At 38.3% G+C, this 19,768-nt stretch overlaps 1 protein-coding gene across 1 annotated transcript in view; it reads right to left on the bottom strand.

Moving 5' to 3' along the window:
- Positions 1–19,768, bottom strand: part of CA10 (carbonic anhydrase 10) — a 541,322-nt gene that overhangs the window by 302,833 nt on the left and 218,721 nt on the right. Inside the window, exon 3 of the mRNA XM_031011537.3 lies at positions 9,513–9,655. Coding sequence (XP_030867397.1) covers positions 9,513–9,655 — 143 coding nt within the window. The remainder of the gene's footprint in view (positions 1–9,512; positions 9,656–19,768) is intronic.

The raw sequence follows: 19,768 nt of genomic DNA, 5'->3' as shown, positions 1-19,768 counted from the left end.
CATTTAAGTACCGTCACTAAAATTGTACAACTGTCAATCTTTCTGTGTTTAGTTAAAATGTTCTATGAAAGTGGAGAACCAATTTCACTCATACAGAAAAGAGAAGGCACATGTTCCTTGGTCATATGTACACAGAACCAGGAGAAAAGAGGAAGTGAAAGGACAGGGAAAGAAGGACAGGGAAAGAGACACAGGGAAATGATGAAAGGGAGGGAGGAGGTTGGAGATGAAGACTGGAGAGAAAAGAAAAGGCTAAGAGAGTAAAAGAGATGAAAAAATGAGAAAAAATGAGAAAAAATGAGAAGAAGTATAGAGAAATAAAGGAACATGATGCAGGAAAGAAGAGTAAAGTCCTTTCTAACATCCACAGGAGGAGTGAAGAATGAGAGAGAATTAGAGACACTTATGAAATACTAAAGCCAACAACCAGATGTTTCCTTGGGAGATTTGCCTAATGACTCTGCATTGATTTTCTGGATGATGTCAAGAGGCAAACATTACAAAGAACTGCCAAGACAGTGAGCGGCAATCCTCAGCCAAGATCTAAACTCAGCAATGGTGCATGAGAACCTGATACCCACAACAGAATGCTTCTGCACTGAATCCATTTCCCAACTTAAAATACAGCATCTTAGACTTTCACATTTTGCTTATCTTTCATCACTTTTCACTGCTATGCACTGAAATCTTTCGCTCCCTGCAAAAATCTCTGCTCTGAGTACAAACACAATTACCTTGGTCTCATTTTAAAATCTGTAATCAAAATCCTCTTTTATAACATTCATTTTGCTCTGAATCCTTCATTCCAGCTACTCAGAGTACAATATACCAAAGGAGAGAGCCTGTATCCAAAACTTTGAGGAATAATTTTGATAGTGGTTAATAAGAGGACAATGCAAGTTTCTTCCAATGTTAGTGCTTTAAAGGGTGTTTTCCTTTAGGAGGATTTACATCCTAGTTTAATCTTCATTCCAGGATGGCTGCAAGCAAATATATTCCACACGTCCCGTCTAACCACTGCTCATACAGAATCAAAGTACATCAAGGTTGGAAGGGGATTCACAGGTCAAGTCAAAGCTCTCATCTGATGCCTCATTGTGTTCTACAATTTCAAGTACCCCTCAGTGCCCATCAGAACTCTTTCTGTGCCACGGGTCTCCATGAAACAGAAGGTCATTCAATTTTCACATAGCTTGAATTCTTATTTTGAATTGAAGTCTGGCCAAAGTTACTTTCAAACAGCAGAGCTAGTTCTCCCCTATGTCTGAGCCTGCACAGAAAAGGTACATTTAAAATCAGCTGTAATGACTTCTTAAAATATTTTCCTTTCCAATAGATGCATAGACAGAGAAAACTGAATATACAACATTTTGATTTTTCATTACTTTCTTCCTCTTCTTCTGTACTTTACTGTGTCAATGTGTTTTCTATTAGTTAACCTTACTGTCAGCACTAGGGGAACTGATGCTAACATTCCAGATACTGTCTTCTCGGTGAAGGGTATTGCATGACAATGGCCTCACTTGTCATGGATGTAGAATCTCAGGTACTGTGTAACTAGACTGAATTCATCTCTTGGCATTTCCACTGTGCTATTTACTCAATTGAGCATATTATCCATTAACTTCCTTTGCTTTTTCACATGTAGTGTTCTTACAGAATATGTTGCTCAGCCTGAATCTGTGACATTTTATGTAAATATAGTTTGAGAGGAAAGTTTTATCTTTATGCCTTTTGGGTTTGGGGTACTAGCGAGGTGGCTCTGAATTCCTCTTCTGTCTTCCATAGAGTTGAAATCACTTCACCTCTCTGTACATATGCTATGAATTCTAATGGAAACATTAGTTTCTTTGACAAAGAAATTCAACTGGGAGTTATGTTTTCTTGCTGAAAACAAAAACACCTGTGATGGTAGCCAACAGCATGTTCTTCTCTGCCAGTCATTGGCTTGATAACTTGCATTATAACCTGCCTAATAAGTGTATTTTTTCATATAATTCTCTCCACCACCACCCTGCAAGGAAGGTAGAATGATGATGCTCCTTTTACAAATGAGGAAACTGAAGATTAGAGAAGTTAAGCCAAATTAACCCTTTGTTTAGTAATCAAAGATAATCTTGGTCATTTTGAATCAACCAGCACCTTCTCACATTTATCTATGACAGTGCTGGCTAGACAGTAGCAATCTAAAATTCAAACTCAGTTCTCACATCTGGTCATCCATGGCCATGTATTCTCTCCCAAAGGGAGGTATACATTGTCTTGCTTATCCTGCTTTCCTCTAACCACAACTTTTTAAAGTGCTCCTCATTTTCTGGAAACTTCAACTTGTCCTGGGCTTTATTCGCTGTGAAACCATTTACAAATGATTTCTCCTCTGGTCCTCCTTGGCTGCAAGCACTTTCTCCTACATCTCTACATGCCATTTAACAGTATTATTTCTCATAAAATTCCCCGTGCAGCCACTTCGGTATCTTTAGCTCCTGCCAGTTCCTTTTTTGGTACTATCATTTGTAATTATATTATCATAATCTTATTTTTAAGAGCTTCCCAATCCACTAGAGCCATCTTCCATGAAGCAATGAGATCACATCAATTTTAATCATGATATTTTAAAAATCTGCCTTTTGAAGTTTTCATATCCATGTCTGACAATGCCTAGCTTTTTTTTTTTAACCTTGCTACCATTATTTCTAAGATAACACACCTACTTTTTCCTAGAGTTACTGTCCACTCCACATCACTAAGCCTTTCCTTGTTGGTTAGAATTAAATTTAAATAACCAGACCCCTATCACTTTCTCCTGGAAAGGATATAATTGATATGTCAATAAAGGAATTTGTCTAACCACAAAATACAGATGAGTAAGAATTGCATCCACTTCTTCAGCAGCTCTTAAAGATCTGCTGTATCCCACAAATATACATAAAATTATACATACCTTTTTCATATCAGAGTTTCAGTGTAAAAAGACCTTTGGTGCTTAAAGACAGCTATTGAGTTTTAAATGGGTAAGGATACTTATCCAGGAAAATTTAACATCAGTTATCCAATAAAAACCAGCACCACGGCAACACATTTAGATGACAAAATCGATCGGCCTTTTTCTTTTCTTTCCTCCTTCTGCATATAGAGTAAGATCATCTGACATTTAAGATCCTCCTGCAAGTTACATTTCTATCTCCCTTTTCATGCTAGCTCATATCCTACCTCTTCCATAAAGTCTTGTTTGACCAACCCAACTTCTTACTCTCATTAAAACATTAATGCCAAGATGATTGATTTGCTAATTAATCATTTCTTAATATCTATACCGCTATTATCTCAAATAGTTATTTAAATCAGTTACTGCCATTTAGCTTCTGTGTGTCTATATTTTCTCCCCAAATATATTGTAAATTTTTTGAAGGAACATAAAAGCCTCAAACATAAGAGGTTTCAGAACATAGCAATGTGGACATGCCGTGAATGGCAATGATTAAATAAAGTCAACTAAATTTTGCAATCAGGTTCACAGGAAAATTTTTAAATAGAGAAGTGATAAGATTTTAAATACCAAACCAATTCACATTTCTTATTTTTTCAACTTATTTTAGTAGTCATAAAAAACATAACTGAAAATTAGTTTTAGTAACAGATTCTGTGGATAGCAAAGTTCTTTTCCCCATGGGCCTTCTCACATTCCCCCCACCTTGGATCATAGCAACTTTTGGTGAATTCCACCTAAACGCATTTCTTGGTAAGCAAGGGTACTCTTGGTTCCATTCAAATCAGTCAGCGCTGTCATGGATAACCCCAAGGATATAAAATGAAAATATGAAAGCATATTTATCATAAGGAGCTCTTAATCTAAGGGCTAATATCTATAGTATATTTGTCTAACTATTCCTTACAAGGAAAGCGATATTAATATTACAGGCCAAGGTTCAGATCCTAAAATAAATATAAGTAAGGTGCTTAAGAAGCCAAATAAAGAGAGATTTCACAGTTAGCTAAAGAGATCAAGAGGAATTTAAGAGATAGTATTGGAGCCACAGAGGTTAAAAGCAGGGGTTCGGACTCCTTAGGCAAGTGGGGTGAAGGGTATATTGTGGCCAAAGCACAGATCCCAGGAAAAGGAGAGATGCATTCACTTTGTTTGTTTTGTTTGTTTGTTTTTTAAAGTTTACACTCTCACTGGGAACAAAAGGTATGTACAAAGTATAATGCAAATGTCTCTGGAAAGGAGATTTGGTGCTGTATTACAAGGGCTGTGAATGCCAGGCTGAAGCATTTGTACCTGATTTATAAGCAATTATGAGTTTTATTAGCTCATATTTATTTCATGGGAAATGTGGAAACTTCCATGTAGATACACCTATAGCTTTGTGTTGGATGTCTTCCGATCGTCCATTTGGATCCATCTTTACCTTGCTTAGGGGCTTGGAGGCTGGCTTGCATGGACTGATTCAACAAGCTCCTTTGGCTTCTGCCTTCTTTCCATAAGAGGGGAGGAAAGGAGTGCAGTCAGAGCCTTGTTCCCCAGCTCCACCCTTAGGGGTTGCCCTGAGCTGGTTGCTTCCCCTCACTGAAGGTCAGGTGTTCCTCTCCATGGTTGGCTCGTTTGGTCTCCAGGTTCTGGTCCTCACTCCCTCTCCTCACCCCTTCCAGACCTGGGGTGGTTATAAACGGTCCCTCTATGAGGGATCCTCATGACTGAACATGTTCCATGTCTCTTGCTGAGACTCTCCCTGATATAATCCCCAGGTATCCAGAAATCAAAAGGAAATTGGCGACAACAGTAGTTTTAGCCTTTGCTGGGCAAAATTTCAAACAAAAAAACCTGAAGATATGGGGAAAAATCAGCTTCTTTGAGATAACCAGTGTAGGTCTTCAGTCTGCTGATGGCCAGCTTCTTCTCTTTTTTGCTTCTCTCTCTTTCTCTGTCTCTCTTTTTAAAGATGTCTCTGTCTCAATTTTACAAAAATGCCAAAAAGTTTTAAAAATAATTTGTTGATTTGTGGTTAGTAAACCAGTATAATCTTTATGTTCACATCTATTATTTTAGATTCCTTTTGGCACTGCAACAAATTACCCCATAATTAGTGGCTCAAGTGAACTCAAATTTATTATCTTATATTTGGGGAGTTAGAAATCTGAAATCAGTTTTGCTGGGCTAAAATTAAGGTGTCAGCAGGGCTGTATTCCTCCTGGAAGCTCCAAGGAAGAATCTGTTTCTTTGCGCTTTGCAGCTTCCAGAGGCCTCCTTGGCTCATGGCCCTGTGTCACTCCGACCTCTGCTTCCATCCTCACGTCTCTGTTCTGATTCGGACTCTCCTGCTTCTGTCTTTTCCTTTTAAGGACTCTATGGTTACAAGGGGTTTGCCTGGATAGTCCAGGGTAACCTTCCAGTTTTAAAATCCTATATTTAATCATATCTTCAAGATACCTTCTGCTGTGTAAAGTGACACATTTAGAAGTCCTGTGGATTGAGATGTGGACATTTTTGGAAGGGGACATTATTCTGTCTACCACATTTATCAACTCCAAATATATTTTGAAATGAAATGGAAAGAGAGGTTAGAACATAAGTATTTTTCAGATTACCAAATTAATGCAAGTCTGTTTTAGCAAATCTAGAAACTTTAGAAAAGAAAAAATAAAACAGTATTATCCTTCATCCCAGTCTCTTTTTTAGATCCTACCTTTTATACTTAACATATGATAAGTATGTTTAGATCCTACCTTTTATACCTAACATATGATAGATCCTACTTTTTATACTTAACATATGATAAGGAATTATCATGTCCTTAACTACTGAGGTGTCTATTTTATTAAACGAGTTAAAAGATGAGAAAAGATGACGGAACTGAGTTTTGGTTAAAATGGTAGAATCGGCTAGTGGGTTTTAGTCTCAGTTTTAATATGTTTTTTCTCCTTTTAGATATTTTAGATCAGCAGATAGGTTTCTATGTGCCATATTTCCTTCCTGAAAGCTAAACTCACAACCTTTCAATGCCCACCTATATCAAATGCTCAAAGCAAATATCTATATTCCAAAATAATTGATTGAAGTTATCCATATTTTACTCTGTGGTAACCTTCTCATCCTGTATTTCATTTGCAAATTACCAAGAATCTCACTTATGTGACTAGTACACTAAAATTAAAACACAAACACACTGCGTACACTCACTTTGGTCTGAGCAAAAAGACATGAAAGGTGAACATTTCTGTGAAATTTTAAAAGTTCAATGGCTAACAAGGGTCTCAATCTTTAAAACAGTCAGTGAGGCTTAACTCAGTGTAAAACATCATTTATATCATAATCAAACTTCTTCATATATGGAGACTTTAAGCAACCTGAAACCACAAAGAATTATCTCCCCAACCTCCTCCTTTTTGATTGAGTTAATTTAGTAGCTTTAACTAGAATGGATTAATTAGCTCCAAACAATGTAGCAACTGGATGTTAAATTTAATGGGGTCAAAGGGTGGAGATTGGTTCCAAGGTAGGAGTCTTATACCTACATACAACCCAGCCTTAAGGGCATGCCATTTGTAAAAATACAATTACAGATTTAATATCCATTATGCAAAATGGGATCATAAGTATTTCAAATTTTATTAATTTTGGATACTTGCATATATCTAATGAGATTTATTGGGGATGGGATCCAAGTCAAAACAAAAAATCCATGCATGTTTCATATACATTATGTCTTATGTAGATACCCTGAAGGTAATTATATACAATATTTTAAATAACTTTTTGCATGAAACACAATTTGAACTGCATTTTGACTGCAACCTGTCACATGAGGCTAAAAGGTGAAATAAATCTCATTTTTAAATAAAAATGAATATTTTCTATTACACTCAAGGCACAGTGCATAGGATGAGAAGGAATAACTATTATTCCTTTCTGTTCTTGTACTGAGGTTGAATTTCAGCCTTAAACTATGGCAAGGAAAGCCCTTGTTCCTTCATTTGAGCCCAATGTCAGGTCAAATACGTTAAAATAAACATAGTAACGCAAGTCAGGGGCTTCCAGAGAGCTGCATCACGGTTTTGTGCATAAGATACACTTGAACACCAGAAAGAATAATGCTTGTGGATAAAAATGCGACACAAAACACATAGTTACTAGGCTGCATTTCACGTACTGACACCCAGCTTGGCTCAGACTTCAAAATGTGACATCTTGCCCAAATTCTACAAAACTTCCCAGTCTTACAGGGTGATTTTCAAATCGATTAAGTTGGGTATTTCTTTAAGGGAAAACAAAAATCAGAGCAGTGATTTGAATTCTCACTTTCAAAACAAGTTTCCAACTCATTAAACATCACCTTCAAAATGTGATGCAAACATGATTTACCTATTGCCTAGCAAATTAAGGCATTTCATTACCAATTAGTTTATCACGACCAACTATATTTTATTTTCTACCTTTCACAAATGCAAAAGGAACCATCAGACAGTTCTCAGCTCTTCAAACCACTGACAACAAAAATTGTGCCAGATATAAATATTTACATCATGAAAAGTAAATGTTGCCAAGATTCCAAACTCCAGTGCATTTGAAAATTGGTTTGGATCAGGTATACTTTACTGAACTGGAAAGATACAAAATCATCTGTTCAAAAAATATCTCTAAAACAAAAAAAACCCCAAATCATAACGTGTGAGTGATTTTTAACACTAGACTATCTCCTAATCTCTTCTTTCCCAATAAATTTTAGGGAGAAGCTGTGCTGACATTTTTTTTCTTTCACATCAACATTTTTCCTTTAAGACATTCTGATGGAAAGTAAAAATTATATATCCATTGTTTGTGTTAGTCTGACACATTTTCCATCTCATTCCCAATCTATACTTTATCTAAAACCTCTTCAAATGCTTGCCATAACTCGTAGGCAAAGGATTCAGCTCCCGAACACTGCCTCAGGACCTGCCCTCTGCTGTCCTCTCTAGCCTACCATCTTGCAAGCCTCTCTTCGCTCTCTGTGTTCAGCCTTGCTGGCTACCTTTCAGCTGTATTCTGGAACTCAGGCACCAAACCCCATTCTGTATATTGGGCTTTTCCACCCCCTGCTTTTCCTTTTGCCTAGAATGCAATTATCCCCTACATCACCCTCTCCAAGAAAGAAAGGATGACTGAATATTTAATCATAACTACAACTTTTCCTTCTTAAATACTGACCAGCGAACTCACACGTGTTCACGACTTTAAATAAATAATTCACGTTTTTAAAGAGAAATGTACTTAGAAGCCATGACAAGCTCCTTGCAGAATTTATAAAAATAAAACTATAAATGGAACTATTAGGATAGCATCGTTTTATATGGAATCAGAGCAATAAACCAAATGACCTATATATGACCTTTCCACAAAAATGCTTCTCAAGTCATATTTAAAACAGTACACAAATACTGCATAACTAAATGGTGTCGACCACATGCAATGTCTTTTAAAACCTGCATTGTGACCTGAGTCAAAGTCACTTACAGCTTTTTGATGAGTCATTAGGGGTGTGTGTATCTGTGACAGTTACATGGTACAAGAAAATATATCTCAATATATCAGAAGGGGAAAAAGTTAGCTTACAAACTTCATGGTATTTATGGTGAACAGACTGCACAAAGGAAGAGAGAACAGAGCCCAATGAACCCAAACCCTAAAGAATCAGCCGCTGGTATTATCAAAAGTTGTCAATAATATTAACCTCAATTTTTTGCACACAAATTATTTTCCATTTCTCTTGAGTTAACAATAGCTAAATTACCTTTGAACACAATTTTCTGCATGTGCATTTTTTTTTTTACCTTTAACAACCTACTCAACAGTAAAAGATAGCCAAGTAGACATGAACCAGCAAGAGAAGTGCTAAGATTCCAGTGATGAGAAGACCCAATGGGCACTTGTGCCCTTCCACAAATTAAGGAGGAGCTCGTTATGGGGGGAGGAGAGTGAAGGAGGGATTTAGGTGTGAGAATCACAAAGCCCAGCTCAGCATTTCTGTGCAGGAGCTAGGATTCTTAGCAAGCAAGATGCCCCTAGGAAGATTAATTATTGATTTTCTTATAAATCATCTAAGGTGATTTTTGTCTGTTTTTTTCCTCCCAAGATGATGAACGTCTGATTTTATTTTTGTTAATTGGCTTTCTCATTTCACTGAGGTTAAAAGAAGGCCTAGTAAAGCAGTTTCTTAGAGGAAAGATTTTCCCAGCATGATAGGCAGGGGTGGCTACTACGCTTTCTGTCGTTTATGGGGGTACCAAGGTTGTCTGATAAGACTTCAGGCAACCTCCAGGAGGTACAGAGTAATCAGAAGCACAAAAGTTTGACTAGTTAGGGAGGAAAAGCACAATATAGACATATTTCTATCTAATGGCAGCAGGTCTGAAGTCTGTGGTATTCCTAGGTGGGAGGACAAACTCATCACAGAGACTGAAGCCTTGAGGATTAGCTTTCAGAATCAAGATGGCCCCATCTTCAACTTTACCATGGAAGCAATATGGTGGCTTACCTTCCTGCCCCCCGTGTTGATGCGAAGGGGTGTCAGAAAGGGGTCGAAGATCATGTGACTGGTCTCTATGTTGACTGGCGACTGCCGTTTCCCCACAGAGCAAAGATTCCAAGCTGAGTTCACCAAGCCCCAGAAAGAAGGAACTAGAAACAAAAAGAAATTGTAGAATTAGGCTGAGTAGCAGGTTGGGGAAACAACATAAATAAACAGAGCTATGTACAAACGTGGTAAAATGGAAGAGAACCACCGAATATTCCCACCCATGGAGATCCTTGGGGGTTGCTATGGTATTTTCCTGGTCTGAATCTTGGTCCACTTCTCTAAGTCTTACCTGCATGATCTCTTGTCATCAGATTTTCTTGTTTGAGGCCCACTCATGCTGCAGTTTCTTTGTTGACTGCAGTCATCATTAACACTTTAATGCTAACATCATTGTTCAGGTCTCATCATCTTTGCAATATGCCTGGGGTAGTACAAATATTTAGCAATTCCCTTGAGTTGATGCTGTGCTTTTCCTATCTGGCAAGAACGATGTGAAAATCAACCTTATCCTATTTGGAAGTTTTTCAAGGAAAGTGTCATTCAGTATACACAAAGTTTTTCTTTGGGTTGTCAAGACTAAACTGAGGGAGTGACTTATTTTATGAGCCCCCTAATCAATGCCAGACAAGAGCTTAGCAACTTGACTTCATCTTTGTTTAGTTCAACACTGTGTCATTAACCTAATGTACTTGTAGATAAAGAATTGGTGTTCATTTGATAGGCAGAAAAATGACATTGAGAGCTGAGCACAAATACCCAAAGGAAACTGTCCACTCATTTTCAGTGTCACATTAAAACATCTATTAGAATAAATTTCTGTGGCAATTTCCAGTTCTATTTCTCTCTATTTAAGAAAGTTTTCAGGGCAAGGGTGGGGAGCCAACCTACTAATTTTATACCAGTGAAGATCATAACTATACTTTCAGCCTTTCCCTGCCCCTTTCAGTACTTCCATTGAGTCTCTGGATCCATGTGTCCTTCAAATTCCCCTGAGATTTTATGGCCATTCATTCATCCACCCATAGTACATGCAGTGAACTCCTATTTTGCATCACGCCCCGGGTTAGGCTGAATCTCGAGGAAGGCAGGTAAGCACAAAAACAACTAACACACTGGGGAAGCTCACTAGTGTGAGGTCGAGTATGTTATGAGACTCTGGATGAGGGGAAGCCAATCCTGCCATGGTAGAGGGGAGGCAGGGAGTGACTCCTGGAGAAGATGAGCCTCACAATCACATTAGCCTTCTTAAATGGACCTGTCCTCTCAGAAACTCAAGTTTAATTAAACTTAAATTGAATAAAGGCTTTAACTTACAGTAGCCATCATTCTTGCCTATAGCATAGATGGAGAAAACTAAGGCAAAGGAGGAGTTTGGAGACACTTGCCAAAGATACTCAAATTCTATGACTCTCTTATTTGTTACAGGCAACTGTAACAGACATGGGAGGAGAACTAAAAATAAGTTCCTTGGCCTAGACAAACACCTCAACATCGAAATAAGATGGGTCTCATTTTAAAATATGACAAATATCTAACTTGGTTTCATCCATGCCAATAAGCCTCTGGTAGACCATTTCCTTTAGTTTAAGGAGTTTGAATTGGCTTTTTAGTCATTAATGCTTTCAAAATGGTAGCAATGGCCTGAGTTACAGAGGGAGAAAGAGAAGGAGGAGGAAGAGGAGAAACATTGACACATGTGCATGGGCTTCCTCGGCACTCTTATTTCTTATCATTTCTTAAAATATGTTATCACTACAAGCTACTCCACCTTTAGAAGGTACCACGTCCTAGCAAGACTACGATATTTAAGAAAGTTCTTGCATTATGAATGCACTTATATTATAAATATAAACTTGTCTTTTCTAAACTACTTTTTTAAAAAAAAACACTGACTTGATCTTATATTTATTTATCCCTCAATCATCTCAAATTATGAAAATAAAGCCTTCATTAGGGCATCCTCCTAGCAGTCTTTGTCAGTAACGCACACACAAGTGGCAAATGTGAGCATGCCAGGGATATGGTCATGGCACCTCCACAAGTGAACTGAGTGGCCCTTGGTAAGTCATGTGTCCCTTGGACCTTCTTCATGGTTCCTGTGGTAGGCCGAATGGCTCTCCACCAATGATGTTTACTATCTTAATCCTCAGAACATGTGAATATGCTATCTTAGATGTAAAGGGTATTTTGCAGATGTAATTAAGTTAATCATCTTGGGATGGAGAGATTATCTAGGATTATCTGGGTGGGCCCAATGTAATCACAAAAGTCTTTATAAGAGAAATGTAGGAGGGTCAGAGATATAAAGATATACAGATGGAAACAGAGGTCAGCCAGGAGAGAAGATAATACTCTGCTGGCTTTGAAGATGGAGGAAGGGGACATGAACCAAGGAATGCAGGTGGCCTCTAGAAGCTGGAAGAGGCAAGACAATGGATTCTCCACCTAGAGCCTCCTGCTGTAAGGAATATAGGCCTGCTGATACCATGATGTTTAACCCCTTGAGAATATATTTGACCTCCAGAAACGTAGGATAATAAATTTCTGCTGTTTTAAGCCATGCAGTTGTGATCATTTGTTATGGCAGTAACAGAAAAGTAATACAGCACCCCTTTACCTTTAAAACTCTGTGAGACAATAACCTCTTTGACAATGAAGACATCTATGATGCTTGCAGGGCTTTCCCTAGAAGGCAGCTGCATGATTAAAGTAGTTACAGCTGGTGCACATTGCATTTCCTCTACTCCCATGAAAAGCATGAACAAAAATAATTCCAAGCCCATAAATGGATTGTAAGGCTGCTATTATGTGGCAACATGAGTGGGCAACTGCTGCTGTACTTCACTAATAAACATCATGCCCAAAAAGTACCCCCACAAAAACACAAACAGCAAAAACTTTATGCGAACTTCTGCCTTCTCTTTTATTGGGCATGGAATTCTTTATGACAAACAGTTTCGGGGTTTTATATCCCCACTTCACGATCAAAGCCTGTGTCTCTGATGCTAATCACCTGCTCAGCCAATCGAGGAACAACTGAGAAACCTCTCTCCTGCTCAGCTGTGTCCCTCATTGGCTCCAGCCCTGAACCGCTATCTAAGTTTATTTACCCCTGGATGGCTGATTTTAAATCAGCTGTGAATTAATAGCTTTTCAGAAATAGAAGCCACCTTAGAGATCGTCTGACTTAAATGCATTACATGGATTTAAGGTCATAGAGGCAGGGAGTAAAGTCCTCCACTCTAGGTCACACAGCCAGGTAGAGGCGAGGAAGGACAGAGTAAAGAACAGAACTCAAGATTTCCAGTGCTACTGAGCCTCTGCTGCTCTAAACCCCTTCCTCTCCAGCAGGCTCTATACATGAGCAGATCATTGTAGGAAATTTCAGTTAATTGCTGCCAAGACCCCTGTAAGACTTTTGCTATCATTTCTCTTTTGGTAAATCAAGAATAACATTAGTGCCAACTTTCCAGTTAAAATAAATTTCAAGTGCAAAGGTTTGAATCAAACTGCTTTGAAAGTCAACTATTCTAAATAAACTTAGGATTTTAAAGGAGCCATACAACCACGGAGTAACATACACAGAAGGGCCTGGGTGTGAAAAGACTTCAGTTCAGGCGATGTGTTTGGGTCCCATCTGCAGGCCTCTGAGGAGACCTGATGGGGATGATTGCACACAAAGAGCTGCTCCAGGGCTAGTTTCTGGGGTCAGCTGCACCGGGCAAGGTTTTAGTGCAGATAAAAATGAGAAGTCAGTGCTGTTAGGAGCAGTGTTAAGTGTTGGGACAATAATTAAGGTATTGAAGCTAGTCTAGGGAACTCAAGTACCAAATGGACCAGACTAGGTCTGCAAATGTGGTGTAATCTAGATTCTAGGGAAATGGTTTAGGACGAAGGCTGTGAAAACAGGCGTCCATGAAGTGCCCGTGCCTATTGGGGCATGGGAGTCAGATGGCCCACTTTACATGCAGAGCAAGGATGGGCGTATGAATGAAAGCTTCAAGATTTAGAGTGAGAAACTTGCCCTGTGGGTTTGTGCAGAACTCTCAGCTATATCCAAGGTTCTGATACTTAACTACCCTTCATAGTGTTATCTTTCAGGTTTACAGACACCCATGTCACCTTTTGGAGCAAAAGTGGGTCATATAATGCTGTGGCAGGCACTGCCTCTATTTCCAAGCTAAGAGAAATATTGTTGAATTCTTTCTCTTAGTTTCCATGGCTATCCTCCAAAATCAGATGTTTAAACTTTTATTTTTAAAGCATCCATTATTATGGCTTATTAGCTAATGCTGTGTCTTTACTTGATCAATACAACTTATTGTTGAGAGAAAATGTAAATAAAGCAAAATAGAGTAAGAATCACTCTAATTAATGGACAACCAGTCTGACGACGTTTGAATTCCATCATCCCTGGCATCCTTTTTGTACAATCTTCTAATTTACATATAAACTAGAACACAAAACAGACCTAAATATTTTTGCAAATTAATTTTCACACAGCCTAAATCATGGAACTTAACTGCTGCATCACAGCGATGTGTTATCTTGCCAAAGTATTTCCCAATGGCACTACTGCCATTCTTACCATAAATTACAAATCCCAAACATTCTCTTGGCTCTGGGTCCAGTGAGTTTTGAAAGATGCTCAGTGACTCTGTGATTTCAACTGCTTAAATCATGAGCCTCGGCAAACCCAAAGCAAAACTTATCAGCTGCTTGTTCAGACCCATGAAATAAAAAAGCTCCAGCTGTTTAATAACACACCTTGGCAAAGTCCAAACAAAAACAACAAAGTTTTCACCAAAAACGAATAGGTCAGAAGAGCAAGGAACCAGAGGAATCAAGTCCGATAAGGAGAGTTAAAACTGGCCTTGACATCTTTGTCCTAGAGAAGGTGTTCCGAAGTTAGATTGTGCTTTTAGGCATCTTCCTTATTCATTTGTCCTGAGCCAGCAGAATTTGCTGCTGTGGGCAGGATATTAGGCACTTGGAATAAGTTTATACAGCTTATGTGAATTTGCTAAGTCCTATGGCAACAAGATAAATTCAATTCAAAAGCATTTACTGACAGCCTCTGATGTGCCAGGCATTAGGGTTGGCACTGAAAGTTGATGCAACAAATCTTTACTGAGGACCTACTATGTGTCAGGCACTGCCATCAGTTCTGGGAAGTCAATTATGAATAAGAGATATGGTTCCTATTCTCATGAATCTTGCAGGCTAGTGGGAAATATGGGAGATAAACAAGTTTCTACATGTCTATCTGTGTAAAGTTTTTGGTAAGCATGTTGTAGAGACAAGACGGTAATGGATCATAGCTTAAAGCATGTATGGGAGAGAAAACCTAGGTAGCATGGTCAAGGGTGGTCTCTCTGGAAGGGTCAGCTGGTAGACTCTGGAAGGACTGGAAAAGTTCCTTCTAAACAGTGGCAGGAGAAAGGATGTCCAAGGCAGAGCGAAAGAGAGCAGTCTTGGCAGAGAAGAGCTGGATGTGTTCAGGAACAGAGAGGAAGTCAGTCGACTTGAGCCTGATGGACCAGATGAGGAGAAGAGCAAAATGAGATGGGGGCTGGCTGGGTAGACCAGGAACAAATGGCTCAGTGCTCTGCAGGCCACACTAAGGAGTTTGCATTTTACTCCAAGTTAATAGAAAGCCACTGAGAGTTTAGCAGGGAAGTACCATGGTCTGATTTTTGAATTAAAGGCAAGTATCTGCCTCAGGTGGAACACAGCCAAGAGCAAGCTTGACTATCCTTGAAGTAGTTTGAATGGGAAAAGAATTGGTTCCCAAGCAACAGTTGGGGACATAGGTTTTTAAGTGAATTTAATCCTATTGCTTTGGGTGTGTTTAAATTCTATTTCAAATGCAGAACTAATTGAATGTTTTAAAATTATTCTCTTCAAAATATGTGCCAATAAAATCGTGTTTTCCTAGGAACTAGTGCTTTACAAGCCATTCTTTGAAGCAAGGAATATTTTCATGAAGACACTCAGCTAAAGCAATCTTTTCTCGTTTTCAAGCAATAAACTAAGTCCCCTACTTTTCGGTCAAGGGAAGGCAAATGAAAGTTGGGAAAATGAACACTGGCATAAAACATATCTCTAGTGAATTCAATCCTACAAATAAAGCCTTCCACTTCAATACAGCAATCTCTACTTTGGGGTTATAAAGCATATGAATACATTTTAAATAAGAACTCATATCTTTCCCTTGCTCTTTTCCTCACCAATCCTGATTTACTGTCTCTTCCTCTCTTCTTAACTGTAATAAATCTCCACTTTGAGCCATTATTAATGAGCAAGTTTAAAATACCCACTGCTGCAGGCTTTTGGTCTGTTTCTGATTTGATTTATTTCATAGATGGAATTGGCCTTAAAGTTAACCCCTTTGCTGATGATTTCTTCCTCCATTGCAGGGCCTCTGACTCATAGCACATGGAGGGTCTTTAACTAGGGCTGCCCATTGTTAAAGGTAAGTTCTCCCATTGAGAACTAGGGCTGTCACTTGGGAACCTCTAAGGAATTGCATATATCCTATTTAACCCATAATCATTAATTTGTGCATTCATCTAAAAAATTAATGGACTGTATCTGATGAACCAGGGATAGAAAGATAAATCAAAATGCTCCCACTCTTCAGGACACTCAGTATGGTGGGAAGATAGACAAGCTAACAAATAGTTATAACAAAATGTGATAGGTGTTATAATAAGGGTATGTGTGTATTAAGGCTTAAATTAATTCAGAGCAAGAAGCAAGCTGACCTGGCCCTTTTCTCAAGTGCTAAGGTAAGCCTTAGTCGTAGAGAGTGGATTATTTTAATCCTATTGCTTTGGGTGTGTTTTCAGTCTTGTAACTAGTTAAAACATTGAAGCATCTCCTCAAACAGAGATATACTAGTCCTAACAACTAAGATGGATTGTCACCGGAATGCCAACTATTATACAGGGAAAATTTAAGCCACTGCATCTTCCATCTTCTGACTTCTCCAATATTTCTCCCATACAGCTATTATTCCATGGGGAAAAGATCATTAGTACCATGTCCTTACCACAGAACCATCAGAAGGTGGCTAAATTACTAGGTGGCTTCATTTGTCTATCTGTAAAAATGGGGGTGACAGCTACTTCACAGAGCTGTTGGGAAGATTGTGAGAATGTATTTATAAATGGTCTAGCATAATGTTGGCTCTATAATAAGGATTTAAAACATTGGAGAAGGGGTTGAGTGAGGAGGGGGAACAGCACGAACCACAGTGTGATTCCAACACTGTAGCATTCTCAGGGCAGAAACAGTCGAGGGTGAAGGATCCAAGCAGAAGGGTACAGGGAGGCAACTTTCAGATGCCCACCCAACCCAGCCTGGTTTCAGAACAGGGCACTCTGATGGGAGTCTAGGTCAGGGGATTAATTGCTTAATTCCATACTTTCAATGAGCCATGTGCATTTATTTCTTGGATCCATAGGTCTCAATGTCTGGATAAATGAAGGCAGTGAGCAGTGATATGGGTCATCCAATAGGGTTTTTAACTCCAAAGAAAAATCATTTTAATGTAGCTTTTGGGAGTTGTCAGATTACTTATTTGTGCAGCAGCAGCTTCGTCCTTCTTCCTGTTTGTACTTGGTTCCAAGTGGTGACTGGCTGGATCCCCAAAAGCACATCACTGAAGGTAAAGAGAAAGGAGGAAGAGCGAATTCTCTTTTGCTGATCATCCCCTGTTTAACAAGCTCTGTGCTAAGAACTTGACACATCTTATCTTGCTCAATCCTCCTCATTATTATTATTTTACAGGTGAGGAAAATAATACTCAAAGAGGTTAAATGACAAGGTCACCTGGCCAGTAGGTTAGGGAACTAGAATTTGAGATCAGTTTCTTTCTTTAAAACAAACAAAGAAAAAAACCAAAGAAAGTAATGTATGTACGGTAACAGGTCAAATGATCCACAGGTGTATAAAGCAAGAGGTAATCATCTCTTCCTCCTTCCAGTAACATCCTGAGGAAACCAGTGTGAAAGTGTATTAGGCATCATTCAACATCTTTCAGTATACTCCTACAAACACACATACAAATATATACACATGTATATATATATTTGAGAGGTTCTTTTCTAAAACAGAAGTATTTTTATAAAAAGTAACATTATGCCATGGATGTCCCTCCATGTCCATACTAATAGAGCTTCTCTTTCTCGTGTAAAGCTACAGAACTTCTACAGTTTGAATGCACTTCACTTTTCTCAATCATTCCCTAGATGAAAGACATTACAGTTATTTCCATCTTACTTTACCATGAAAATCAATGCTGCAATAAATAGCCTCAGAGATATTCTTTTTCATACTGGTGCTTTCATTTCAGTAGAAAAGATTCCTAAAGGTAGTATTGTTCAGTCAAGGTAGGCACATGCTTTATTTTAATAGATGATGTCAAATTAGTTTCAAAGATACTGGTAGTGACTATGATGAACATTTACTCTCCTATCGGCAATGTGTGATGCATCCATTTCCCCAAAATCTCCATAGTATTGGATGTTATTTATTATTTCTTTTTAGCAATCTACAGGAATAAATGGTATCTCACTGATTGAATTTGCATTTTCTAGCTACTAGAAATATTTCTAGTATATTCTCATATGCTCATTGATTATTTGCATTTCTCTTCTGATTGTATTCTTCACATATTTTTCTCTGGGTTATTTATGTTTTTCATTTCAACTTCAGCTGTCATGTGAATTATGGAGATATTAACCTTTTGTGACATGGTATAAATATTTTCTTGTAGCCTCTTATCTATCTTTTAAACCTTGTTTTTGATATTTTGCTATAAAAGGATTTTACCATTTTATATGGTTGAATTTGTTGATAATTTTCTTTATAAGGTTTCTGGGTTTTCTCTCTCATTTAAGATGGCCTTTCCAACTACAGGTTATATACGTGTTTTTCTTACATTTTTATAAAATATTTTTATTGTTATACTTTTTACAACTTGATTATTTAAAAATATACCAGTGATTAATATTTGTATATGCTATGAGACAGGGGTCTAATATTTTTTCCCAGATAAAAAGTGAATAATGCCAGCATTATTTATTAAACAAACCATCTTTCACCATCAAACTGAACGCCCCTTTGATCACAGATTAAGTTTCCATATGTACTGGATTTGCTTCTGGTCTTTCTAGATTGTTTCACCTATTTGTGTATTCTTGTGTAAGTGTCATACTGTTTTGAGTGTAGTAACATTTATGGTAATTTATACGACAAAACTTCCTTCCTGATCAAAAAGATGCTGCTCTTCCCCTGCTACCACTACGGGACCGTAAACACCCAAGCTCCAGGGAAATCTGGAGTTAGGACTAGTGATCCTAGGAACCCTTAAGCTGTTGGAGCATTCTTGGGGGCACAAGACTGTCAGAGGTTATCTGGCTCCTCCTCATGTCTTCAGGTAGTTAGGTACTTCAGTCATACTTGATAGATAGAGGACAGTGTCTGCCCCTTTCCTCAAAAAGCCCTCAAGAGGAAATTTGCTCTTTTAATCACCTTGGAAGTAGACTTTATTATTGCCCTGATTCTCACCAGTCTTAAAGGAATCTGAGACATAGAGACATCAAACTAACTTGTTCAAGATAAACAAAAATAACACCCTGGCACGTGGTGAGGTCAAAATTCAAAACTCAGGTTGTTCTGGCTCCAGATTCCTTGTGTTCTTATAACTCCTGTGCTATACTTCCTTCCTAACCTGGTGCCCTGACTTAAGCCAAACATGTTTTCTTTTGAGCCTCAGTCTCCTCCTTTGTAAAATCAGGGTCATAAGAGGACACACTTTGCTGAATATCTTTGTCCACCAAAGTGATAGTGAAAAATCAAAACAATAAAATTAGCAATGATCATCATAGCCAATTCTATTTACTCATCAAGTCATGGAGTATGCCATTGGTGGGAAACCAGAAAGAAGGTAGATTTACATCAAATTCTACATAATTGCAGTCCTCAAATATGGGCACTAGTTTTCCCATTTTACAGATAGGAAACTGAGGCTCAAAGACTTGAGAAATTTATCCAAGAATATTCAGCCAGTGCACAGCTAAGCTGGTGATTTGAACCCAGGTCTAAAATTCCCACTCTCATTCTGCTCTCATTCATCTCTCAGACCTAGCACAGAATTAAGATGAATTAAGCTGCCATTATGGTTTCCTCCTCAATATTTTGCTTTC

Source organism: Gorilla gorilla, chromosome 4 (genome assembly GCF_029281585.2).
Source record: "Gorilla gorilla gorilla isolate KB3781 chromosome 4, NHGRI_mGorGor1-v2.1_pri, whole genome shotgun sequence".
NCBI classification, from domain to species: Eukaryota; Metazoa; Chordata; class Mammalia; order Primates; family Hominidae; genus Gorilla; species Gorilla gorilla.
This window is presented reverse-complemented; position numbering and strand designations above follow the sequence as displayed.